The sequence below is a fragment of the Motacilla alba genome, chromosome Z (genome assembly GCF_015832195.1).
Source record: "Motacilla alba alba isolate MOTALB_02 chromosome Z, Motacilla_alba_V1.0_pri, whole genome shotgun sequence".
NCBI lineage: Eukaryota > Metazoa > Chordata > Aves > Passeriformes > Motacillidae > Motacilla > Motacilla alba.
Window position 1 is genome coordinate 72,006,623 of NC_052046.1, and position 26,771 is coordinate 72,033,393.

Consider the following 26,771-nt stretch of genomic DNA (forward strand, 5'->3'; position numbering starts at 1 on the left):
TCACAAAAAAGCTTCATCTTTTGTTTATCACATTCCCTCTTGTTTCTCTAAGCTGGTATTTTTTAAGTTATTGCTGCGTGTTTTCTTTTTTTATACACTCCTTAACAAAGCATATAATTAGATCACTGGCCACAATAAAACAGCTCATCATTAGTACAAAGCAATACGCATCAACGTATTTGGCAAGCATTTACAAAAAAAATCTGAAGGCAAGTATTCCTTCTGCTTCTCTAACTGCAAATATCCCCTGCTTTTCTCTGTTCTCTCAGTTAACAACCTTGTCTTCTTCCTTTCTGGGGTAAACACAAATCTTACCTACTTCTGCTAACTCAGTCTTTTGGGTCACAGACCAGATGTCAGCCCCCTTCACATCAGCTCCTGCAGGAGACTGAGGGGAGCAGTGGCACCGTGGAAACACTGCTCTCTTCTGCACTGCATCAGCTGTTTTGGGTCACTGCAGCAGCCCTGGTTGTGGTTCTGGTCACTGTGGGCTGGTCAGGAGACAGAAGCGTTGGCTCTGCCAGCGGCAGGGAGCAGCAAACATTGTGACTAGCAACTACTGCAGCAATACGATGGATGCTTCCAACTAGCTTGTTTTACCACAGTCTACAAGAATTAAAGATGCCATTTGTTCCAGCAGACATTTTGCAGGCACACACAGCATGAGAATTCATTGATTCTAGAGGCACTTCACTCACAGCATCCCTCCAACAAGGAATTCTAAATTAATGACTACATCTGGGAACATATTGAAAAGCTGCGCACTTAAAACTTGTAAACCAATTGGATTTGAGCGCAGCTAAGAATTCTGGCAGTATTTTGATGTGTGTTTCTCTCAGGGCGTAGAGAATGTAGGAACTTATTCTCCATCAGGATACAGCTTCAAGGATGTATTACAGGCTCTGGATTCCCACATACTCTGCTGTTTTCCAAGCAAGATGTAAAACGCCATCAAGACTGAGAACATTTTTTGTCACTGTAATTACACAGTTTTGGGGAAGTCAGAGGTCACAGAAAAGCTTCAGCTTTTGTTCCTTACATTCCCTCTTAACTCTTGTTTCTCTAACTGTTTCTCTAACCTTAAATTTTACTGTGAAATGCAAACACCACAAAGAGAGAAAACCACCTCCTGAAAAAAATCTTGAAATTTGTCTCATTTAGAAGCACTGGGCTTTGCTGAATTTTCCTTAACATCATACACAGATTCAATAGGAGTGTATCTGTCAGGTCCTATTTTCAGACCTTAACTGAGATACACTCCCAATTCCTGTAGTAGCTGGAATAGTTGCTAATGGAATATCAAGCCTGCATGGCATATTTAACCATATAATTTCTTTTTCTCTTGTAGGCAGAAGACGACATCAGAGAGGCTATTCATGTCTACAGTACTGCTGCTGGTGCCCATGCAGCTGACAAGGCTGATGGCCCCTGGGCTGTCCCAGCCCTGGTGTGGCAGCAGGAGCAGGGCAGTGCTGGCCCTGTGCTGGCCCTGCTGAGGCCACAGCTCGAGTGCTGTGTCACCTCTGGGCCCCTCACACAGGGAATGGAAGGGCTGGAGCGTGGCCAGAAAAAGGAATGGAGCTGGGGAACAGTCTCAAACACCAGAGGCTGAAGGAGCTGGTCACAGGCTGGACTCCATAACCTCAAAGGCCTTTCCCACCGTAGTTCACTCTGTGAACACAAGTCACTTCAACCTAGATGTACTTCAAATCTCTACAAATAGAGATCTACACAGGATGCCCGATTGCGTCTTAAGGCTGTCGTTTTAAGGCTGAAGTGTAAGTGCACTACGTAATGCAGACCGACACCCTGCCCAGCCGCTCCCTCACGCCGCCAACGTGGCGCTGCCGCGATCCCGCCCGCGCCGCCGTTATTATATGCGCGCGGAGCGAACCAAGCTGAGGGCGCATGACGGGGGTGCGACCCCCCCGCAAGGGGCCGTTGGACCCGGCCGTGAGAGACGTGGCATGGCGCGGCGGCGGCGGCGCGGAGGATGCTGGGAGTTGAAGTCCGACGCTGTGCCGGCCGCGGCCTCCTTTCGTGTATCCGTGGGACGGGAAAGGCCGGGAAGCGACAACACGGGACGGAAGGGTCAGTCTCGGTGAGGGCGCTTTTGGCGGCGGGAGGAGGCGCAGCGTTGTGACCCGTCGTTGTCGGCGGCGGGGAGGAGCGGCCGGAGGGCTGGGCCGGGCGGTGCCGGGGCCCGGAGCGGCTGCGGGAGGTGCGGGGCTCGCTCCTCGTGTTCTGACCCGGCGCGTCCTTGCAGGGCTGCAGCGGCTCCTGCGCTCCGAGGGCTGCCAGCAGCGCCGGGCTCTGAGGCTCGCTGTGAGGTGAGGGTCGGGGAGCAGCACTGCGCAGAATTCCCGGTGGGATTTATCCCGGTGATTCGCCGGGTCGCCGGTGCCGTCCTGCTCCTGCCTCAGGCCGGGTTTCCTCCTGCGTGGAGAGTCTGGGTGCCGGGCTGTTCGGAACCCTCAGGGCACCGAATTCCAGCCCTGCAGGGAGGAATGGGAGTGCTGGTCCTGTTAAAAATGCCTGCGGGTTCATCCTCACCTTGTGTTAATGCCGGATGGAAATAGTGCTTCAGGAGCCTTGTTGCTTTATTGTGGTGTCTCTGCAGGCATAATTTGCTCTTTATGTGATTTATTTGGTTTTATTATGGTATTTAAAAAAACCACATTGCTTCTTTTGGGAGAATACCTCTGGAAGTGCTGGATCTGTTGCATCACGTCCTGTGATATCCATACCCTGGGAAACGATGGGTGCGGATTGTTGGGATGGGCTGGGTCTGGCTGTTTCTTGGGTGCTGTTATTTCATGGTGTTGTGCAGCTCCAGATCCATAGTTCTCCCACTGCGACCATCACTGATCTATGGGGTTTCGAGAGGGTTTTGTGACACTGAAATATTTGATAGCAAAGGGAGGAGGCGGGGGGAGGTGTTGTCTGCTGCAAATCCTGAGGGTTGACCATGGCATGAAAATGTGCAAAATTAAATAAATGGAATTCTCATGATTCTGATGAGGTCAGACAGCTTTTGGAAAAATGGAGCTTGCTGGGTTTATGATGTCTGTGGAGTCTGTCAGTACTAGTGACAAGGGAAGGCCAACAGCCCTTGCTGTCATGCCTGGTGTTTCTAGCTGTCCTGGTGTGTGTTAGTGCTCCTGCACACTGGTGAAAAGGCTTCTTTGGTGTTGCTTTTTAGGTTTCTTTTAAGGTGAAAAGGTAATGTGGGTGCTGAGGTTAATATAATTTACATGATGAATATAGAATCACAGAATGGTTTGGGTTGGAAGGGGCCTTAAAGATAATTTTGTTCCAGCTCCTGCCATGGGCAGGGACCCTTTCCGCTATCCCAAGTTACTCCAAGCCCTGTCCAGCCTGGCCTTGGACACTTCCAGGGATCCAGAGGCAGCCACAGCTTCTCTGGGCACCCTGTGCCAGTGCCTCACCATCCTCACAGTCAAGGATTTCTTCCTAATATCTGACCTAAACCTACTCTCTTTTAGTGTGAATGTTTTTCATTATCTGCTGATCGTTCAATACATCAGATTCTGCACTAAGCTATACCACAAAATATGTAAATTAGCATATCATACAGTTATTTAATTTGTGGATTTTCCAGCTTATGTCACATCTTTGAAGTGCCCGTGTTAACTTGGAGGAAGCACAGCTTAAACGGAGCCCCAAAATAATATGTGCACAGCAGCATTTACCTGGTGCAATCAGCTTCATTATGGATTGGGAGGAAAGTTGACTTAGCTTCAGTTTCCTCCTCTAAGGCCTTAATCATGAAAAGTTATCTGCCACCTCAGTTTCAAGTCAAGGGATCACCTCACACACAGGTGCATTGTTTGAGATACGACATCCATAAATAGCACAAAGTCTCAGAAATCAGGTGTAGGAGAGTTCTGGGGGGTTGGCTTGTTGGGTTTTTTTGTGTTGTTTATCCCCTCTCCTGATAGATTACCTCTCTTAAAGACTTTGGACTTTGGAACCAGTCGTTCACACGAGGTGATTAAACTGATGGCCTCTCTGTGCACTTTCTTTGCACAGAGAAAAGTGGTCTCCTTAGTGCTCTCCCTTTCTGAAGTAGAGAGAAAAAAAGAAAAACAAAAAAAAAAAAACAAACCCCAAAACCCAAAAAAACACAAGCAAAAAGAAAACAAAAAAAGAAAGAAAAAAAAACAAAACAAAAAAACGAGGAACTTTTGAGATGAAAGTTTTAAATGTACTCAGGGCCCAGTTGACTGGTTTGGTTTCTTTATTTTTGAAGAGTGTTGTCATTTGCTTGGTGTTAGCTGCCCCTTATTCTGGACAGTTGTCAGCGTGTGCTTAGCCACGAGCAGCGTCTGCAGCATGTGAAAACTTAATTAAAAGTTACGCCTACTGTGATTAAAGTCAAAACGTTTAGTGGCATTTCAATTTAGTGTTGCAGCTTAGTGGTTATGTTTCATTTTAGGCTCTATTTAGAGAGCAGTTTCCTCTCTTGGGGTGCTTAAATATATTGTGGTTTCTTTTTGTGGGTTTTGGGAGAGTTGTTTTTTTGTTTTGGTTTTTTGTTTGTTTGGGATTTTTGCTTTTTTTTATTAGCAGGAGCACCTCTTGAAACAGAAGAAGGGATCAAGTAAAGATGACTGAAAATACATCTCATTATGAACTCTGAAGTATAGCTGATTCTAGATAATGTGTTTTTATCCACATGAAATTTGCTAATCTCCATTTGTAGGTAATCTTATCATTAGCTGTGAATATCTGTATTTTAGAGTAATAACCTGAAGAATGCTTTTGAAGTGTGGTTAAGTTGTTAAGATTATTGCAAAATATTAGCACAAATGTAATTACTTTCTATTAAACTAAACTGAAAAGATGAGTAATTTGCCCTTCTAGTCTCTAAATCAAATTATTTACTTCCTGCTTTTAGCACAAGCCCTGTTAAAAATTTCAGTCAGAGTTTTAGTCTGGTTTTCCGTTCAGTATACTCAGCCTAATTACCTAGTTTGAGAATTAGGTTAATGGCTGGGATTTTGTTTTAGATTAATGGATGAGGTTCAGCAGGTGAGAATCAGTAGAAATAGTTCCAGAGACAGACTTTGTGGGTGTACTGTATTTTCTTTGTATAAAATGAGTGTTTAGCAACATCCCTGTAGTGTCTTCATTGTCCTGAAAAGGGTTGGTTTTTTTAAACCAAATAATTGATCAAACAAAATTCATGTTTCCACTTCCTAAAGGAGGGTTTGTTTTAAGGATGACTGATGACTGGAAATGCATTTTTCCTGTATTTCTCGTCACCATATCCCCACTTTTTAATCTCCATTTAAAAACAAACCAGGATTTCCTTCTAGGAAGACGTGGCATTATCGAATTTGCAGTTTCTGGCTACGAATCACTAGATGGCAGTACTGTTAGTGTTTTCACCTAAATTCCATGTGCTTCACTTTCCCTGTCTCTGGGTTTCTCCCTTTTCCCCTTCATTTTAGCAAACCAAAATGTCCTAGTTTGCAAGAAGGCGCAGAAGTCACTTCCTTAAGAAGTCAGGCTGAGTTTCCAGGTGCTCCCTCTTGCAAACTGTGTGTTTGTGGCTTGGATTATGAAGAGTTATTATTATAACTTAGAGGTTTTTTCTCAAATCTCTGAAAAGACAGCCCAGTTCTGCGTCCAGCAGTCATTAAGGAATTGTAGGCTGATCCTACTGGGAAACTTTTTCCTTGCATCTTCCCTGAGGGAAGTTGGGAACCCCCTATGGAATTTTTTTTTTGAGTATTGAACATTGCTAATGGATTTCTTGGGTCCTTTTTTCCATGATTTCTCCTTCCATTCCTCACACACTGCTGCGTCTAGGTATGCCAGTTATGTTCATAAATATCCTGTAGGATCATTTTAATAATCTGTGGTACTGGGTTATTTCAACTCTGTGAGCTATTTTTAAGTTACCCATTGTGCTTTCTGCTTTCCTTTTGCCTATTCCTGTGTCTGGTTTTTACCCTTAATTTTTTTCTTTGAATTATATACTTTTTTCATAATGCAGTACCTGTGAACCACAACTGGATCATGTTGAAAAATCAGTGTACAGAAAGCTGTTGTTTGTGGAGGCTCCATATCAGTCAAGACATCATTGAAGTCAGATCCATAAGGGATTTTTATCCTATTTCAGCAACTGATGTGATTTTTGCACATTTGAAATTACTGTTTCTGTCCTTAATCTTATTGCGAAGTTAATAGCAAAAAACAGCTACAGAGTTATTTATATTTCTACTAATTCCTGATTTTCCGGATGTCAGGTGGCTTTTCGGGGGGTTGCCCCTTCTCCCACCCCCCAGCACTACCACTCTAATAGGTTTCTGAAAATTTGAAAACTCCTTGCACAGAGTTTTTGGAAAGCTGCTCTGTGGAACTTTACCAGTCATTCTGCATGGCCACAGAATTTATTTTAAGTAGTAAGCCCCTCTCAGCAGCTTTTAATCATGGATTTGGGTGAAATCAAGCAGCACATTGGAAGAGCCTCAAAAAATGTTTCTAGGTTTTGGTCAGTGATTACTTTAATTGCACAGTGGAAAATTCTTCATCCTTTGCAGTGTATAACTGGAAGAATAACCTAAGAAATACCTCTGTGCAGAGGAATGTAAACTCCTGTAGACTGATTAAAAGACAAAAATCTTAAATTGCAAGTTCTTGCCCTTAGTTAATGGAAGAGTTTGCATTTCTGTTTTATGGGATGATGAGGTGAACTTTGCAAGGAAAGTCTGTTCCCCACCAGGCAGTTACTGACCCTCTCATCCCATCTGAAGAGAAGCCTTTAAGTGAATTAGAGAAGCTCGGGACCCAAAATCCATCTGTCATAAGAATTTCTTGAAGAGTGCTGCCCATAAGCCTTGTTGACTTGCTTTCCATGGCTGGGCTGATACATTTAATTCTGAATCACTTAATGCAGATCATACTAATTTGTCAGAGGGTCTGTGGCTTCTGCTGTGTGATTTTGATGCTTTCATTTGTTTTGAAAACTCTTAGTGCACTTGTCAAGACTGACATTGATGTCCTGCTGTCCGGATTTTTCAGTTTGGTAATAATAGTAATTTTTCCTTCACATCAAACTAAGGGTTGTATATACCTTTGAAACAGCGATGAGAGGATAAGGAATTTTTACTTCTGTTTTCTTAAACAGAGGACAGCCCCTGTGTTTTTGTAAGTGGAGCTCTTTTATATGTATATATGTGAGTATTTTTATTCAACATATTATCTAAGCCTTTTCCTCTGTGAATTCTGGAAGGGGATAAGCTGGCAGTCTTCAGTAGCCACTATTGTAATGGATGTGGTGGAAAATGTTTAGAGCCTATCTATTTTTTACACATATAATTACTTCATGCAAAAATTTTATTTCAGTAAAAGTTCCTTAAGGACTGCTGCCTCAGAGAGTGGTACAGGTAGTTTACCAGACTTGTGAAGAAGTGTGACTTTTTGTAAGCTGCTGCTGCTGCACTGAAGCATGGAAAATCTCCTGGTGTTCATGAAAATCTTAATTTTTCCACTTTTCTAAGACCTTTTACATAAATACTGTTAATTTTTTTAGAAGTAGTACATCTTAAAAGTTTATTCAGATATGTCACAAGATTCTTCTGGCCTTCAAAATAAAAACCAAAGCCTTCAATTACTTCCACTTCTGTTAACATCACCAGAGAAGTGTGGTGTATGGATTTTACAGGAATTGGCTACACTGGAAAACTTGGTGTCAGTATAATTTTAATCATTCTGGTAGTAACAGGTCCTGGTTTGCATTATTACAGCTCAACAATGCAGCAGAATTGTACCCTGTAGTTTAATTTCTCTTGCAATGGGACATGGGGTTTGTGATGTATAATTACTTCTCTATTATTATTCTTCCAAGTACCACCAGTATATTTTGGAAGCAGTAGCTAGGCAGGCACAGTAAGGTTTTTAAAAAGAGTCTGGGAGTTTGAGGTATTATCACAGTGCTAAAAATAAAGGGAAGATACAGGAGAAGGGGGACAAACCAGATAATTTTGTACTTGAGATAAGTCAGTGGTTTTCTTTTTTTTTTTTTTTTTCCTAGAGTTGATATTTGAATTACCTGCTCTGTTCAGGAATGTAAATAACTGTGTTGTGGCCTTTGCATTCAAATTTAAAATCTTTACTCTTGTTTCTCAAGATGCACTTAGTATTTTTTTTCCCTCGCAGCTTTTTGTAGCTGAAGGAAGATGATGGAAGAGAGTGGGATAGAGACGACTCCGCCTGGCACACCCCCTCCGAGCACAGCAGGGGAGGCTGCTGCTGCTGCTGCTACGCCTGTCACTTTAGGTGCAGAAACCTTTTTTTCAGTCTTTTGAAGCACTACAAAACCAGTTGCAATCAGCATAATTGCAGTTCTCTTCTCCAGGCTAATTGGAAGGATTTAAATTGTTTCTTAATCATGGAAGTGGGCTCCTCATCTGTAAGGCATCTGATATCACACAGAAAATTTTCAGGAGTTTTTTTATTCTTGAATCTATTGTAGGAAGTGATGTGGATGCACTTGTATTTTTTAAGGATGGAAGGCCAGGGAAATAATACCTTCCACTACCTTCCACAGTTAGATGAGCAGCATAGAAGGGAGGTAAAACAGATTTACAGTCCTCTAGGGGATAGTGGTAAACCAGAACAATCCCTTGTGTTTTAAAACTGATAGAATCCCAGAATGGTTTGGCTGGGAACGGACTTGAAGACCATTTTGTTCCACCCCTGCCGTGGGCAGGGACCCCTTCCACTGTCCCAGGCTGCTCCAAGATCTATCCAACCTGGCCTTGGGCACTGCCAGGGTTCCAGGGGCAGCCCCAGCTGCTCTGGGCACCCTGTGCCAGGGCCTGCCCACCCTGCCAGGGAACAATTCTTCCTAATAACTTCCTAATAATTCTTCCCTAAATCTGCCCTCATGCAGCTTGAAGTCATTGCCCCTGTCCTGTCACTCCATCTCTTTGTAAAAAGTCCCTGCAGCTCTCTTGTAGCCCCTTTAAGCAGTGGAAGGTGCTCTAAGGTCTCCCTTGTGAAGGGCAGTCAGGGCACTGTTTCTGATTTTTTTCAAGATTCTGAACACCATATTTGAATATCAGATACTGAATTTTTTGGCAGATGTGGTATTGTGCAGTCTGTTTTCTCAGATGCTGAAGGAGGAATATACTGAAAATATCTCAGCCCGCAACATTAAATGAGTTACATAATAAAAGCAATTATTTTTTTTTTTATTGACACTGTAGAAATGTAACCTATGATGGAGCAGTTGCTTTAGCTAGAATGAAAATGGATTCTAGAGTAGGCTTGCCAGAGATGTTACCACACATGTGATGTACTCACTGCCTCATTCATATAAAAGCAAAGAAACCAGAGACACAAGTGCATGAAGTGCTTCAGGATGTCATCAATAAAGTTAATTTTATTAAAATGGTCTTTTTATAGTACATTTTGGCAGTATTTTCTACTTACATAGTGAGTAACCATGAAAGATTTTTTTTTTATGTGGCAGAGGTTTGCTGGCCACCAGTGGCAAGGTCTGTTAAAAGAGTTGTTGAAATTAACATGGACATGAACTTTTTTTAACAAAAAGTCTCAGATTTGCTGATGTTTTCTGTGGTGACAAGAGGCTGCCAGCAGTGTACTGCCTAGTTGATATTTTCAAAAAAATATGCACTCATAATTGGTCCCATCCAGGTAAAGGTGACATTTCAACAAGGAGTGATATAGGAAGTACTTTTGTAAGAAAATCATGCTTTTGAGAAACCATTTCCAAAATTGATATTTGGAAATAACTTCCATCATTATTCATTCCTGCAGCCAAAACCAATGCAAGTGTTGCATAAAAACTGTCAGATCTGTAGACATCAGCCTGCAAAGAGAATTTCCTGACCTATGTGAACATCTTCCAAACTGTTTCAGTGGGATTTGAACACACTCATTAAAAATACAAAAATGCAGCACGTTCATCTTGCCAGGGCAGTTGATGGACATCAGGGAAGATGAAAATTGGCCAGCTAAATTCCAAGGAAAACTTTTTGCCTGGTTTGTAGGTGGGAATGGGAAATGAATAGCATGGTACAGCAAACACAGCCAGCAAGGTAATTCCTCCATGTGGATCTCTGTGAGGTATTTTCTTCAGCCCTTAAACCCAAGCATCAGAATAGTCTGAATGTAGAACCAGATCTTTACTAAATTCCTGCATCATGAGGTGTTAAACCCAGATGTAAAAATTACTGATGTTTCTTCAGTTGCACTGCTCACCCTAAAAAGTTACTGTCAATGATTGTATTATATAATATGTTAACCATTAGTAATGAACTATATTATTATATTGATAGTATATTTCCAAAACAGTTTCCCGTGTAATCAGAAAATGGTTTGTACTTTTAAGAATTATTTTTTTCATTCTTTATCTCACATTTTTTAAATTTTTGTTGTGTATGTTTTGTAATATACATGACATACTGGTACAGTGGTGCATGTAAACAATATATAAATTGATTTTACGTGGGGGAATGAATGCTTAGGTTTTTTTTACTGGTGGGTGTGTGTGACCAAGTTTCAAGACCATGGCATTAGTGTGATTTGCATATCATTTGACTGTGGTGTTTAGTCTGAGGCCAGTGAGATGCTTAAGCTGGTTTAGCATGTTACACCTATCAAAAAAGGAAGTTTCTGTTTTTCTGACTAAATTTCGTGGCTTAATTTGGTTGTAGACAGGAAAATTGGGTTATCCAAGGATCAGCTGAAGCAGGGAAAGCAGAGGGATCCGGGAGATGAGTGCCAGAGAAGAGAGAGCTGCCTTGAGTTCAGTCCATTTTCCAGTGCCACACCTCTAAAACAGCTCCCACCCTCCCAGATATTAGGAGTGTGTGTTTTATTCCTGAAGATGAGCACTTCCTGCATCCTCAGTGGATGCAGCAGTCACTCAGGAATAACAGAACTAGGTAGAAATTTCTGAGGCAGGTTTCAGCTGCTCTAAACTCAGTAGTTAAATGCTGACTTGTCTTTTTAAGCTAATGACAAGTAGGGTCGTGCAGGAAGAAATGTGTCCTACAAGATGTTATCACCAAGGATTAAGTGCCATTGGTGCTGTGTGAAAACTCAAGCAGAAGTTTCAAATTCACTTTGAATAAAAAAAAACCCCTGACTGGTTAAAAAATTATTTGTGCAATGTCTGAACAATTATATAACTGAATTGCTGAGATTAAGGCTTCTAAAATTCTTTTTTCTCTCTTTTTTTTCTCCCATTATTTTTGTAGCTTTCTCCAGCCCCCTTGCCACACCAAGCATGCCATCTTCTCCTGCCTACTCACCACCCTTGCCAGCTGGAGTGTCCCCAGTTCCTCCTCCCATGATGACTTCGGCCTCTCTCCCACTTGTGCCTTCTGCAACCATTTCTGCAATTGGACCACCCCAAAGCCCTGTCCCACCTCCTGCTGCCCCTGCAGCTTTCAGCACCCCCGTGTCCCAGTTCTCTGCTCCTCCTCTGAGCTCTGCTGCTGGCCCTGGTCTTCCTGCACCTCCCACTGGTCCCCCCACTTCAGGGTTTTCCATGTCTTCCACCTATGATATCACCAGAGGTCACGCTGGCCGAGCACCTCAGAGCCCACTGATGCCTTCATTCTCTGCACCTCCAGTCACAGGTAACTCTTTCTTTATTTGCTGTCCTGTTCGTGGGACAGGCTGAGGATCTACTTGGTGGCTTCTTATTTTTTTGGATATACTTAATTAATTACTTGCACTTAGAGGAAGGGAAAATACTCTTAATTAATGTAGCTCTACTCAGAAGAAGGTTTAATAGCCTTTAAAATACACTCATGGTTCAGGACAGAGTCCACTTTAAGTTCTGGTGGCATTCAGGTTCACAGGAAAATCTTTTGTTTGAGAACTTTTATTTTTGTCACCTTGCACACCTAAGCCCAGCTGAACAGCTTTTCTTCAGCTCAGAGAGCCACCTTCAACCATTATGTTTCCCGAGAATGACAATCAGAGGCTGTAAACTCATCATTTTCAGGGTTTTGTTCTGAAAAATCTGTCTTTTAACAAGCTATCACATGACACCAGCTTCTTTTTTTTGTTGTTTGTTTGGTTTTTTGTTTGTTTGTTTTTGTTTGTTTTGTTGGTTGTTTTTTTTTTGTTTGTTTCCAGCCACAAAATTGCATTGGGAGAGCTAAAAGTACATAATAATACATACCTTCCATGCAGGCAGTTGCTGTGGTTGCTGAAGTGATGTCATTTTCAGCTTGTGGAATGGAAACTTCTCTCCTCAGCTGCAATAGGGCCAAGCTTTTATTATCACTGATGATATCTCTTTTAAGTAGTCTGTAATAGGAGGATGTCTAAAAAGAGCTATCAGTTGTGCAGCATGAAATAAAAATAACTCTCAGTTAAGGCTAGTGTTGGAAAATCTGTTAAAATAAGTTTGAGTAATGGGGCAAAGGGTCTGACTTTATTTTTCTACTGTTTCCTTTTCTTTTGTTTTCCTTCAAAATATGTAAAGCTTCCTCCTTTTTCTGATTTCCAGCACTTGGTGTTAGAAAATTCACTTCTCCTGTTGTATGAGAACATTCCTATGCCTTTGTTCAGAGACTAACACTTGTCCCTCTCTTTACTGAGAGTTTATTATGAAAATTTGAATACAATAAAAAGAACAGCTTTTAAATTAGTGTGATAAGAAAAAGAGTAATTGTTTAACTTCGTACATAATGTGCAAGCAGTCTCAATTTTCGTAGCAGATATGATTGCATTCATTAGATCTGCTAGCCTTTAACAAGCAGAATTGTTCTTGTGCCTCCAAGAAGTGAGGTGAATTTGCCTGGAATTGTTTTAGTCTTCCTGCTATTTTCCTGTTAAACAATTGCGTGTTGCTTCAATATAACAAATTAAACCCTTGTATTTTATATTTATCTCTTACAGGTGTTTTGGCAGATCCCATTACTCAACAGGCAACTTTCTCTTCATCTTTATCTCCTGGGGCTGGTTCTGCAATCACTTTTCCTGAGGAGCATGAAGATCCCAGAGTATCTACTGCCCAGAGTGGAGCACCTGCTGGAGGACTCTGGGGGTTTATAAAGGTAGGGGGTTTGTCTGTTGCCTTCATGAGGAATTACCAGTTTATACTGACTGTAGGAAGACATGTAGCACTCTTTAAGTTCATGCTAATAGAAATCTTTTTTTTTTTTCCCCAGCCTCATGTGCAAGGTGGCTGTTTTTAACAGTGGTCTTTGCTGAAACTATGCTTTCACTTTTTCTCTGTATAAAAGAGAGGGGACTGTACAAATGCAGGTGTTCTAGGTTAGTTTTGATTGCTGTGATACAAACTTGTGATAGAGCCTGTTCCATATGGTATGTTCTTAAACCAGATGAAATTCTAGAACCGTAAAGACCTGAAAAGGTATTTTTTACTTCACAAAGACTGTATGCAGAAAAAGATAAGTCTGTTTTACCTTACCTGAATGGTTTGCATATCCCATTTTTAACTTCCTAATTGAGTTTGATTCCTGTGTGATGGAAGTCATGCTTGTTCTATAACAATCAGGTTATATTTTGTCTGTTTTCAAGGACAGACAAACTACATACTTTTTTCAATCACAAAGAAGCGTCTAGGTATTTTGTAAGATTAGTCTGCTAGAAGGCATGGAATGTATAGTGCAGAACAGATACTCCTTGAGATGCCATCTAACCAGACAGAGGAAATAAGCATCATCATCAACTAGTAGAATTTCATTAGCCTGTAACCTTCCTGGAGCTGTAAAAGATGCTGCATTTAAGTAGCATCATGAAGATTGTGGCAAGAAGGTCTGAGAGCTGTACATCAGCACTGAGCTGTCTTCAAGAGCAGCACCACATTCTGTCCCATCTCACACTGAATGTGAAGGAAGAATAAAGAAGATTATTGTGCCAGTGCACTTGAAGAATTTTGGTTTTCAATCCCTTTTAAGCATGAAAAGGGAGAAGAAGTTGTGTGTGACATGGCAGACTGAACCCTCTGTCTCTCCAGTGATAGAGTCTTAAAGAGAAAGATGAATTCTCCATCAGTACACTGACAGCAGAGTGGTCATGCTGCCATTTTCAGGGAGAAATGTCTTCTCATGATCATAAAAACACATTTTCCTTCTTCCTTTAAATAACAATGTTTTCCTTTCAGTCCTTATATTCCTCCTGATATTTGCAGTGGGTGGCAGTGTTCTAGAAGAGAACATTTTACTTGTAACATGATTCTTTAGCCCTTCTTAGAGTACCAGAGCTTTCAATTGCAAATTAATTGAAAAGCCAATCTCATCCACATTTTAGTGCTGCCATTAGGATCCTGAAGGTGACCTTTTTCTGTTCATGGAGCATTAATAATCTGTATTACTGACTCCAGTAATAAAGACTTTGGTTGAAGTATCAAGCATTCCATGTGCTCTGTGTGTTCAGTAACCACTTCTTGAGAATTTCTTAAGTGGAAGAATGAGGAATCATTATACTGAAACCATCAAGTTCATGATGTATGTAAGCTCACATCAGAGCTTACATGTGAGTATGTGCTTTTTAAAGGTGAATCAGAATCTGGGACATGTGGTGGTAATTTTTATAGAAATGCATCCTGAATTTCCTGTTGAGGAGCTCATGCAGTAGTTGCCACACTTACCATTATTTCTGTTGTTGAAGTATTTTGATATACTCTTTTTCCTGTGGTGTTCTTAAGAAATCATACACCTTCCTTTCAGATTTCCTTCAAGCTCAGTAACACTGAAAACTGTGACAATCTAAAATTGACAAATTAATGGTCTGCAATCAAATGGGACTGTTTCACTTTCTCCAATCATTCAAAGATGCCTGAGCAGTCCCATTGCAGTTCCAACACTGATTGCCATATAATTGTTGCAATAACTTAATGTTTGGGATTGGTGTAAAAACATGGATTATTTCACCCTGTTTGTGCTAGGCAGATGAACAACATAAAGGCATCTCCCACAGGTGGAAGCAGTCCCAGTGTTCAGGAACCATCTGTGTAATGACTTTATGTTAGTTAGGCAGCCAGGATGCTAACTGGAGAAGCACTGCCTGGCTTTGCAAGCGTTGTTTCTGTATTAATGAGGAATCAATATTTAAACTTGAGGTAGTAACAGAAAAGCCATGCACTGATAGTCATATCCTGCAGTGTTTGTGCTGAGTAATGCACAAACAGATGTTACAGAGCAGCTTAATATTTTGTTGGCTTTTTTAACAGTAACATTTTGAATTTCTTGAGGACAAAAAAAACCCAAAAAACCAGAAAATAATATGGAAATGTATTTGCTTAAATTTAGGGTGTAGCTGAGAATCCCATGGTGAAGTCTGTTCTTGATAAAACCAAGCATTCAGTGGAGACCATGATCACAACGCTGGATCCTGGCATGGTTCCATATATCAGTGAGTGTTTATGATAAACCATCAAGTATTGCTTGTAAATCCTGGAGAAGCTACAGCAATAGCCATTATTTCTACACTTGAAGTGTAAAAGTGTTTCAGTTACAGCTTGAAAATTACCAGGAAATAAAAGCTTTGTGTTACTCACTATTTTTTTATTTTACTGGAGGACGCTACATGTCATATGTAGCTGACCTGAGAGTAAAGTAAGCAAGCAAAAGGCACCAGTTTTCCAGGGTGGTGGTTTGGTTTTGTTATTTTGGCATGGCTTTTTTTTTTTCCTAGCAGCCTGATAAGGAGCTCTCCCTCCTAGGTGTGCCAGTACTGACCTTGTTCTGCCTATGAAAAAAGCTGGTCAGGAAGCAGCTAAGACTGAGAAGAAGAAACCATTAAAATGATTTTTTTTATTATTTTGTTTTCCTGAGATTTTTTTTTTCCAGCTGAACCTATTAGGTGACCCAGCTAACTACTGTTGCACTTTTGTACTAGTGCAGAGGACAGGGGAAGATGACCTAATTATTGAGTAGTAGTTAATTGTCTTACATTTATGGGAAAATTTCCCAGCAGCTGTTTAGTGAGGAGGGAGTGGGAATAAAAGCAGTGAGGCCAGCCAGCAGTGCCTTCTAAAAGTATTTGAGAAGAGTAGCAGGATGCAGGGCAAAGCTACAGTAAAATGTTGATTTATGCACAATTTGACAAAGTGTATTTAAGGTTTCTATTGCAGTCATCACTGTCCCTTTTTAGAAACAGGATCTGTTGGTATCCTGGATAGTTTGACCTGATGTTTATTGACAGAACAACTTTATCTGGAGGAGGAAGTAATACTAATAAAATGCTTGGTTTGTAGGATTTCAGTTGAGTAAACTAAGTCAATGGTTACCTCAAAGCGCTCTAAAGTCCTTTAGAGGACTAGAAGGGGGAGCATCTGTATACATCTTGGCCCTTTATGTACTGCATTGGTTTTGTAGTTTCAGGTTGTGAAAATTGGGCAGAGGTTTGTAAACTTAGCCTGCACTTCCTTGTAGAAATGTATTCTACAAAAACCACGTCCTGAACAATAGCCCCACTTCTCTCTGCTCTCCCTTTATTACTGCAATGCCAAAGGACTTTCATGTTCCTCATTGCCAAAATCTGAAATTACCAAAGCTTCTGGATGAGGTGGTTGATTTTTTTTTTCCCCCTTCATCTGAACAAATAGTATTTCTGTAATCTCTTTCTTGAAAAGAGCTGAACTGTTTTCATTGGCACATTGTGAATATGTCATCTGATCTGCACTCCTGGAACGGACAATTTCTATCTAGACAGGAAATGGTCACCTCATGAGCATCAGCAACAGTACTTTTACAACAAAAGACAGCAGGGAATCTTAAATAAAATATGGAACTGTCATTTCAGTTTATAATGCACAAAGTACAATGAAATTTCACAATCAGGTGTCAGAGCTTAACTTGATATATAAGAGTTCTGCCCCTGAATTACCAGGGTGCATCCAGTTCTTACTTACAATTTAGGTTTCCATTTCACTAGATTTTGTCACAGATGGTTTGTTTTAGCCCCTGTAATATCTTTGTTTCAGTTCTGTAGTCTGTGATGAAAAAATAGATGCTTTTGATGTTTGCTGATCCATAATACAAAAGAACACATTCTGTATTCTGCAACCAGACATGAGGCACAGTTGCCTTTCTTAAAACTGTTAGGCAGTAATTTACTAGATGTGTTATGGATTAATTTTTAACTTCATTAAAAGCTGTTCAACAGTATTTCTGTTCCTGAGCAGTCAGGCAAGGCTAACTTCAGTAAAAGCCTGCAGTCAATTTTAAGCACTTGTTTAATTATGTTAAATTGATTTATATCAAGAAGGAATCAATGAAAAAAGATACTCTCAATTATTTTTAGTCCAGTAGTTGCACAGCATTTAAAACAATTGCTCCAAGTTCAGTGATCTGTACACCTAATTCCATTCAGCAAAGTAATTCATAAATAAAACAATAAAAATTACCCTAAACCCCCCAAATAGTAGGTTTTTACTACTGTTCTAGCCTATCTGGTGATTATTTGTAAAAATGATTCCTGTAATTGAGGTCTGCTGAGTAATATGAGCCAAAAAGTTAATTGTTTTCTTTCATTAAAATTTAAGCTTTGGGTTTACCCTGATCATTGAGGGAACTTCTCTGGAATCACAGTAAATATTGCAAACTCTCTAAGCTCATGTGGTTGAGGCAGTTTACTTAGGCAGCTTCCTCTGCTGTCATATTCCACATTTGAGGAAAGATTCAGCTGTTCCTGAGAAAGCTTCTCACAGCAGGGATGGGTTTTATTATGTGTTTCTGCACAATAAAAGTGATCCAGCTGTGACAGACAGATGTGAGGTGTGATTGAGTCTTCTCTGGTAGTTTTAGATTTCTTTTAATTCATGAATCGTTTTGTTTCATTCTGAAAAAGTTCAGTGAAAGCTCATGCTTCTTTAAGGAGATAAAACCCTATGGGAAATGTTAGAACTGTGTACAAGCTTTTTGGTTCCATAGGTATTTAATATCTAAAAAGAGCAATAAAATGACACTGAAGTTTACATTCCAAGGACAGCTAAAAAGTAATGGGAGCATTTCTTTTAAATCTTGTGTAATTTGGCAGCTGTTCACTGGATTTTATGACCTGCATCAGTGTTTTTGAACCCATCCATAAGAGTTTGCAGTATTCCTTGATGCTTCACAGGACACCAAAACATCCTTGGAAAAGGATGTCTTTGAGTTATTTTCCTAAAGCTCTGTGAATTGTCATCCTGAATGAGTGGTATGATTTTTTTTTTTTTGGGTGCTGAACCTGAAAATAGGTCAGTTCCTGCTGCCTGTCTTTCACTCTTGTATCCCTTAGTTATTAATCTGAATTTCAGTTCCTAACTTAAATGATTTCTGCTTCATGGAAGAATTATTGTCCACTGCATGGGAAAGAACAAAAGCAGCTGGAGAAGGTGTAGAACTGTGTTTGAACTACGCTGCAATGGGAAGGAGGAATATTCCATGCGTGGATGTATTTTTTACAGATCACTTTACAAAATTATTTTGCAGGAACTGGGGGAGAGCTGGACATAGTGGTCACTTCTAATAAAGAGGTGAAAGTTGCAGCAATTCGGGATGCTTTTCAAGAAGTCTTTGGGATGGCTGTTGTGACTGGAGAGGATGCACAGTCCAATATTGCACCACAGCCTGTGGGCTATGCTGCAGGCTTAAAGGTAAGTTGATATATAATAGTAGCAAAGAGAAATTCACCCAAAATGATCTAATTTTCTGTGAAGTGAACGTCAGTTTCTGAGGCAGGTAAACATTTTCTTTGGGGATTTTTTTTGTGTTTTGTTGTTGTTGTTTGTTCGTTGGGGTGTTTATGTTTGGTGTTTTTGTTTGGTTGGTTTGGGGTTTTTTTGATTTGTTTTGTTGAGGGTTGAGGGGTTTTTTTTGTTGGTTCGTTGGCTTTGTTATTTTGGGGGTTAAGGGGTTTGGGGGTTTTTTGTATTTTTTTCCCTCAATTTGGACCATTAGATCCAAAGCTCTCTCTTTGAAATATTTTCAAGGTTTCTTGCAAACACATTTGCAGCAAGTGAAGAGTATTTATGTCAGTGTATGATGCCATTTATGTCAATTTCCTTGTACTGTCATTGACTGCCATCACATCTTGCATACATTGTGCTATTACTGTGGTTTCAAAGGATATTTTTTCAATAGTCTGTAACCAGCACATCATGTTGGAAATATTAGAAATTAAAAGTATCCAAGAATGATTTTTCTCCCCACTGATTCTGTAGATCAAAGACAGTTTGATCAACGTTTGATCTTCCTGAACAGATCTGTGTTCTCTTTGAATAATAAGAATTCCCTCTGCAGCCTTGCAAACTGCTGTGCCACCCCAGAGGAAGGGTTAGCAAAGGTTGTTTCGCCAGTTCTGGCCAATAAGTGAAAATCCTGAAAACAGCTGTTTCATACTCTATGTACTAAATGTAAGCAAAAATTTATGAAAAAGGAAGCCTTTCCCCCTAACTGTCGTGGCAGTGTTTGTGGAATAAAGCCTGTCCTCATAGCAGTGTATTATCTGATGCAATTTTATATTGAGATAAAGCAGAACAATGTGCGTGTTCCTTTATTTGTTTATCTCCTGCAGTGTATTGTATATTTCTGTTACAACTTCAGAGTGATAACAGTTTTCAGGGGAATAATTCCTGTGTGTTAGTGGGATATGTAACACAACAAATGGATTTTTTCCCTTGCTCTTACAGAGTTGGCCCAAAGCTCTTAAAGACTCTAAACTCGAGAAGTTTGAGGTTGTAGAAGTGCCAAAGTGACACAAATATATACTGATGCTTTAACTGAGAGTTAAGACCATCACAGGTTAGGAATTCTTGTCACAGATTAGGAATTCTTGGCATGCTGCCCTGGGTATTTTTCTTGGAATGTAAAAAAAAAAAAAAAAAAAAAAAAACAACAAAAAAAAAAAAAAAAAAAAAAAAACCCTAAAAAAATTCAATTAGCTTTATCATAGGTTTTGTTACTGATTGGGATTCCTGGCCTTTCACTAGTTTGGGTTGTTGAGATTTTTCCTACTGAGTCATTTTGAAAAGTGTGTTCTAGGGTTCTTCTGGGATTGATCTGCAAGCATAGCCCTAAGCTGTGGCTCAGAGTTTTGTCTAACAGCTTGTGTTGCCACTCAGGGAGCCCAGGAGAGGATAGACAGCCTGCGCCGGACAGGAGTCATCCACGAGAAGCAGCCTGCTGTGTCAGTGGAAAACTTCATTGAGGAGCTGCTGCCTGACAAGTGAGAGCCTTGCATTTATTCCAGGAGGGTGGGGACACGTTGGGAATATTCCTTGTTGACTCAAAGCCTGTAAGGAGCTGGTGGCAGTTGGAGAGGGAGAGGGAGAAGGAGAAGGAGAAAGAAGGCGAAGGAGAATGAGGAGAAAGAAGCAGAAGATTTGTCTGAAGTATTTTGTCAGGCTTGGTTTTGGTGATAATGTTCAGCTTTCTGTCCACGCATCTTGAGACCTTAATATAAAGAAATCCTTGTCAGGTTTTGAAGATTCACAGTGTAAAAACACAGTGAAGTAAGCTGAAAAAATTAAGGAGCTGTAAAATTTGGAATTTGGCTGATAGTTTGTGCATTCTTGTGTGCATCCTCCCTTCTCTCTCTGAAATTGTATCAGAAGAGATACCGGGAGATATTTCAGCATTTAGAACAGTATGATTTTATCAATTAATGTATTTTCTGTTTTCCTTTTACTGAGAACATACTATTGCATCTAACTTGCACTGCACAGACATAAAAATGCTGTTTCAAAATGCATTGCAGCTTGATTTTGTAACATGTTGTTTGACAGGCAGTTCTTGAAGCAGCTTTATAATTAAATGCCAAAACATTAGGGACAATGCTGTGTTTTTCTTAATACAAACTTAAATAGTTTTCTTCCACTGTTTACCATGCTTGTACATGTCCAAAGGAGAGGAGTTTCAAGTAATCACCCACATTACTAATAATGTCATAGTTAATCCTCTTTGAAAAGACTAGATGGAAATAAATGCTAAATAAAAATTTAAACTTCTTCCTACTCCTATTTAATTGAGAAAATTCCTTATTCATATTGCACTAAAAATACTAAATGAAAAAACAGAGCAAAAGGAGAGTGTATCTGTCAAAAAAACAAATAAGAGCCCATCCCATGGATAAAAATGCAAACATTAGAAGACAAGAAAATGTCAGCAACTTTGTTATTAATTGGAAGCAAGTTATATTTAACCATGAGGCTTTCTCAGTAGTCTTTAATAGCTGCCACTCAAAGCATTTCAGTGCTCTGTTCCCTGCTACAAAGATGATGGAATTGCTTCTTCCTGTCTGGCTCCAATGAAGTCTTACTATGAGGCTTATGTGGCCCAGACAGGCAGAAATGTTTCCCTGAACAAATAATTAAAATTATTGCTATAGCATTAGACTTTCCAAAAAATCTTCTGAATGTAGAACATGAATGATAAATAGACAATTTTCTTTAAAATTGTTAGGGAAGGTTATTTTAATGAGAAATGTTCTTTGAAAGATTGAATGAAAACTGTAGCACAGTAACTGTGGCCAAGGGATTATGTCTGCCCACACACTCATCCCTCCAGCTCTTTTTTTTTTCCTTTGATTTGTAAGTTTCATGTAATTTGTATTTCTGTGTATTTTATGCATTTTACATGCATATACATGCACTATCATGAGAGACAGATAAACAGATAGATAGACAGATGAAAAGTGACACATGCAAATTTCACTTGCACAATACCGCAACGGTTTGATGAGTTTCATTATTACATTATTACTGCAGCTGTATTAGAGCTTGTAAGATGTTCATAATTCAACTTCTAGCATGTTGGTTTTCACCAGAGTGATACTCAGTATTCAGAAATAAAACAATTTGCACATCACTGCAGGTGGTTTGACATTGGATGTCTGATTATTGAGGATCCAATTCATGGAATTCACCTGGAAGCATTCACCCAAGCAACACCAGTGCCTTTGCAATATGTTCAGCAGGTGAGACATATTTTCAGTTTTTTCCTTTTTCAGTTTTCTTACCAATTAACAGCTGAGACAAAACTGAAGTTTTAATTGTAGTTATTATGTTAGTTCTTACTGGAAGTCATTACACTTAAATGTTTTCATTTATGAAATGAGGATACAAAATATTTTTGCATCATGTTTATGAACTAATCTTTAGACGTTTATAGTAAAGCTTTTCTTAGTCAAGAGTCTCATTCTGCTATATCTGTCACTTTGGAGCACAGGTTTTACTCTTCTACTTAAGAAATACTAACCAAGCAGGCAGCATGCTGTACTCTCTGAAAACTTGTTCCTAAAAACAAAAGATTGCCATTTTCCAAATCAATACTTGGGCTTAGGTCCCCTATGAACACACAGAGTGCCACCTAAAAGACAAGGCTGATTTCAAATGGGCTATTTTAACTAGGGTGCCCAATTCTGAAATCAAAATATTTAAATATTGGAAATATTTAAATATTGGAAATTGGTTCATTCAGGTGGAAATAATGGGATGAACTGCAGTAGTGTGCAGTTCTGAAATACCACCAAAAGAAGTTTTTCTGGAGGTGGTTTATTTTTCTTTGGGCACAGACTGGGAATTACTCCAGTCACAGTCACTGCATGTTGCCTGACAGCAGATATGAGTCATGCTTTAGTTTACTCTGGCCTGAAAATTCTTTTAAAATAAATGTTTCCATGAAGAATTTATAACCAGAACTGTTTAGGGTTTGATCCTCAGATGTTGTTTTGGGAGAGCAAATAGTAACTTTGGGGCTTTTTTCAGTAGCACCAATTTCTGAATAGCTAAAATTTGCTTCTCACACCCTTTAATTTGCCACATAGGTCTGTTGATACAAGAATGATTCCTTGCAAAACTCGGTTAAATCTGACAACAGATGCAAATCTACTGATTCCAAACTGTTTCAGTAATCACTTCTCAAACTTCTACATGCAGGCCAAGAGTCTCACCCCTCAGGACTACAGCCTGAGGTGGTCAGGGCTGCTGGTGACGGTGGGCGAGGTGCTGGAGAAAAGCGTGCTGAACGTGAGCAGGACGGACTGGCACGCGGTGTTCACGGGCATGTCCCGCCGGCAGATGATCTACAGCGCGGCCAAGGCCCTGGCAGGGATGTACAAACAGCAGCTGCCACCCAGGACCGTGTGACAGCAGGGACATCCTCATGCCAGGAATGCTGGGTTTGGTTTTAGGATCGAAGTGAAAGCCCTGCGTTCCCATCCTCGGCAACGCGGATTTGTGATTTTAACTCTAAGCCGTCTCTGTTTCTTGAGAAGTGAAGGTGATTTCCAGGAGTGGAAGTGAGCAATTGCAGTTTTTAGCTAATGTGTGATTTCCAGTACGATTCATAAAACAAACATGTATTTATGACTGCTACAGGCAGCATTGCAGTTTTTTAACTGGAATGTGCTGTGGTGTGACACCTTACCAGCCATTTGCTGAGACAGTTAGTTAGTATTCTTTCTAAAGGGGATATTTGTTTAGCTATTTCTATTATATTAGTAATATAAACATGTTGACAGCATAACATGTATGTTATATATGGATTTCAATCCAGAGAGACTACCTTCTGTATTACATGTGGTTTTTGGGGCATGTGTTTAGGGGATACTTACCACCTCCTTGGGTTGGTGTCTGTATGTAGTTCTCAGGAGTGATGCCAAGTAGTCTCTACAGCACCTAAGATTGAGCTGCTGAAGAAGAGCACAAATCCATGCCCTGTTAGTTGAAGTCGTTGCTAAATAATTCTGAATTCTCATTTTCTATGCTGCATCTTTCTGCTTTTTATGTAACAGTAATTGAATTCGTGGCCAGCTGAAGAACCACAGACAAAATTGCAAGTTGCTTCAGTGGGTTTTAGATCAGGTAGTGCACTCCCCACATGAAATCATCTCAGCAGTTTCAGTAACATGATTTACTCCAGTGCTTCCAGACGTCATCTGTTATATGTAATTATGTAATTTTTTTCTATGTATTTACAGTTGTCAGTAATTTGATTATGGAAAACGGTCATGTGTGTATCATTTGCTTTGCTATTCTGGGTTTTCTAAACACTTTTAAGTCTAAAAGCTTTCTTGATGTCATGAGTTCACTGTTTCTCATATACGTTTTCAGTGGTGCCTGATTTTTTTTTGTGGCTATAAATATCTTCCATGTATGCTCACACAATCTTAAATCGTTACTTAGAAATATGGAAGTAATTGTGAAGAAAATATTTTGGTAATAATACTTTTTTAAGAAACAATAAACAAATACTTTTTGTTTGCCTTAAAGAAGCAGTTTTTCAGCTTGTATTGCTCAGCCTTTACCTTTCTTAGATGCTTTCAAAGAACATTTTATATACAATATACTGTTAAGCCAGCTCATATTTGTACCCAGTGAAAGCTTGTCTATTTCCAAGTAATATATTTGGCCTTAATTGGCTTACTCTGTAAAGCAGTTGAATAAATGTTTTCCCTACAGAATTGCATCTATTTTAAAGCCTTGGTTTTTATTACAGATGATGAACATCTTTATTGAAGCTGTATTTGCATGGCCAGTTTGCAGATTTGTCACATGCTAAACAAGCAAACATGATCCAGCTCTCACTCTTGAGGTCCTTCATTGAGACTGCTTCTTTCCCTCTTAAACCAAAAAGGTGATAGAGTTTTCTTTGTCATTATGCAGCAAAGGCATCTTTGCATTTACTGTAATTTCAATTTGCAGTACATAATAAGTTGAATGCTGCTGTTTTATCCCCTGCTTGCAGCATCCATGATGCAAAGGAGGAGGACATGAAGTCATCAGTAGGTTTAGGTGCCCCTGGCATGGCTTAAAATTAAAACTGAGGAGGAACAACCCTTTTCTTTCTCCCTTTCCTGTCCCTGGCCTTCGCTTTTTAAGCGGTGAGAGGAGTAGAGGAAGACAGTGTTGAGTGAATGTTTTTTCTCTGGCTCATGAAGGTCTTGTGATTTATTTTTTGACAGCTCCCAAAAGAATTATGCAGCTTTGCAACTACCTATTAGTTCTTTCCCTTTGGGTAGCATTATTTGCTTCTGTTTTGAAAAGTCACATTGTCACATGAGCTCCACAAGCTCAGCTTGTTCTCTGACAGGGCAAGGGAAGGAAAAAATGTCTGGACTGTGATCTGGGAGGCTAAAAAGTTGGAAATTGCTTTCTGCATGGAGGCATTGCTCAGGGTCTGAGTTACATGGATAAATTCTGAACCGTATTACGGAGACAGTTCAGCTTTTTACCACCCTCCAGGTGTTGTGTTGTGTTGTGGCCAATTAAGTGAGAAAGCTCAACTGGGCGTTAAATTTATACATATATCAATTTAGAAAAGCAGAGACACTTCGGACATGTAACTATTGTTGCAATTCTCAACGGCCACATCATGGCAGGGGGTAACTTGTAGGTGCAGCTGCAGAAGCCATTTCTGCTGAGTTTGCTCCAATGTGAATGTCAGAAGAAATCGTAAAAACTACTAAATGTATTACTATTATACTACCATTTTAAAACTGTTTCACATTAAAAAAACAGCCAAGCTCTTTGAGTTTGCAGTACATTAAGAAGATCTGTGAGGTCCTTAAACTGAGATTCTTTGAAATGCTGGGAAAAGCTCTGTACTTGTTGCTGCTTTTGTTGAGAAGTTACTGCTCTGTTCCCGGCCTCAGTTTTTCATCACAGCACTGCTCAGACCAGCATGGCTCTGATGATGAGAAAAACCATGGATATAAAATTCCACACACATTTCTGTTGAAATTAGTCTGATAGCTTTCCCCCAGCTGCCTCTCTCAAGATTGGCCCTAAATGTCTGTGAAGGGATGGAGCGTGTGGGGTCTGATGGAACAGCAATTACAGCTTGGTGGAACATCTTGGTCCAAAATCAGGAACAAAACAGCCTCAATAACTGCTCATACACTTTCCAGAGTGTTCTCCTTTAACAAAAGGCTTTTAGAAATAATAATACCAGTCACCTTTTTTAGACCCCTGCTCAATTTGGGCAAGATAGTGAGGAGTGGCAGAAGAGGGCAAAGGAAAGAATAGTGTGGAAGGATGTGAAAGCAATCAGAAGAGTGCCAGAGAAATAGGAACGTCTGGTGAGTCCTGAGTGCGGGAGGTCGTAGAGGATAGTTGAGAAATCAGGAATATGGAATAACTTGTGTCTGACTGTCAATTTTGGCCAGCTTTAGAAGGGCACAAACATGGCAAATCTTGCAGCAGAGACAGCACAGATGAGATTCTGTATCTCTGTTTAATAAAGTTTACAAGTTGCTTTTGATGTTTGCCCCTCCATCCAGGGGAGGGGTAAGCCTCCCTCCATAGGGGAGGTTTTCCAGGGGGTGTTTTTCAGGTGGGAGATTTCTGAAGCATTTCTATAAGTTTAAACCCGTGAAAATGAGGATTTTTTGTAACAACTCTTAAGGCTATTTGTAAAAGTATCCCCTTTTTTTTCATAATAGTAAACTTTGCAGATGAAAGTAAGGCATTATCACTGATTAGTGTCCACTCTGCAACACAGAGTGTTTAGTTTGCAATTGCGTTTAATAATTTTGACTGAGCAAATTTTTAAAAAGAAAAAACATATATGTTTTTGTTTATTTCCTACTGTTAGCAGACACAGGGACAAGTAGTAAATTAGAACATTCTGTATCCCATGAAAAGTTGTTAACAGACTTAAAAGCAAGAGTAAAATAGCTTCAAACTTGATTATTTTCTGATGTGGATTTAATTTCAACGCTTCTGTTTGTAACCTGTCAAGAACTCATATTTTGAAATCCTGAATCTTGGAGTCATTCGGCTTTGACTTTATGGCTTTGTT

General features: G+C 39.9%; 1 protein-coding gene across 3 annotated transcripts; it reads left to right on the forward strand.

Annotated features, from left to right (window-relative positions):
- PRRC1 (proline rich coiled-coil 1) lies at positions 1–24,437 on the forward strand. 3 transcript variants are annotated; one of them, XM_038125022.1, is made up of 9 exons: positions 1–2,091; positions 8,191–8,310; positions 11,262–11,645; positions 12,919–13,076; positions 15,297–15,399; positions 18,462–18,625; positions 20,093–20,196; positions 21,843–21,945; positions 22,907–24,437. In XM_038125022.1, the coding sequence occupies exons 2-9, from the start codon at positions 8,211–8,213 to the stop codon at positions 23,114–23,116; spliced, it is 1,326 nt and encodes a 441-aa protein (XP_037980950.1). In that variant the 5' UTR covers positions 1–2,091; positions 8,191–8,210; the 3' UTR covers positions 23,117–24,437. The 3 variants fall into 3 exon arrangements, with proteins under 3 accessions (XP_037980950.1, XP_037980948.1, XP_037980947.1); XM_038125020.1 differs by having other exon boundaries at positions 2–2,101; XM_038125019.1 differs by lacking the exon at positions 1–2,091 and adding an exon at positions 2,116–2,330.
- Positions 24,438–26,771: the final 2,334 nt, after the last annotated feature.

What these genes read in the sequence shown, in the direction of transcription:
- PRRC1 (XM_038125022.1), top strand. Translation starts at nt 8,211, where the DNA reads ATGATGGAAGAGAGTGGGATAGAGACGACTCCGCCTGGCACACCCCCT. An exon ending in TGCTACGCCTGTCACTTTAG is followed by an intron (nt 8,311 to 11,261) that starts GTGCAGAAACCT and finishes TTATTTTTGTAG; the next exon opens with CTTTCTCCAGCCCCCTTGCC. An exon ending in GACTCTGGGGGTTTATAAAG is followed by an intron (nt 13,077 to 15,296) that starts GTAGGGGGTTTG and finishes GCTTAAATTTAG; the next exon opens with GGTGTAGCTGAGAATCCCAT.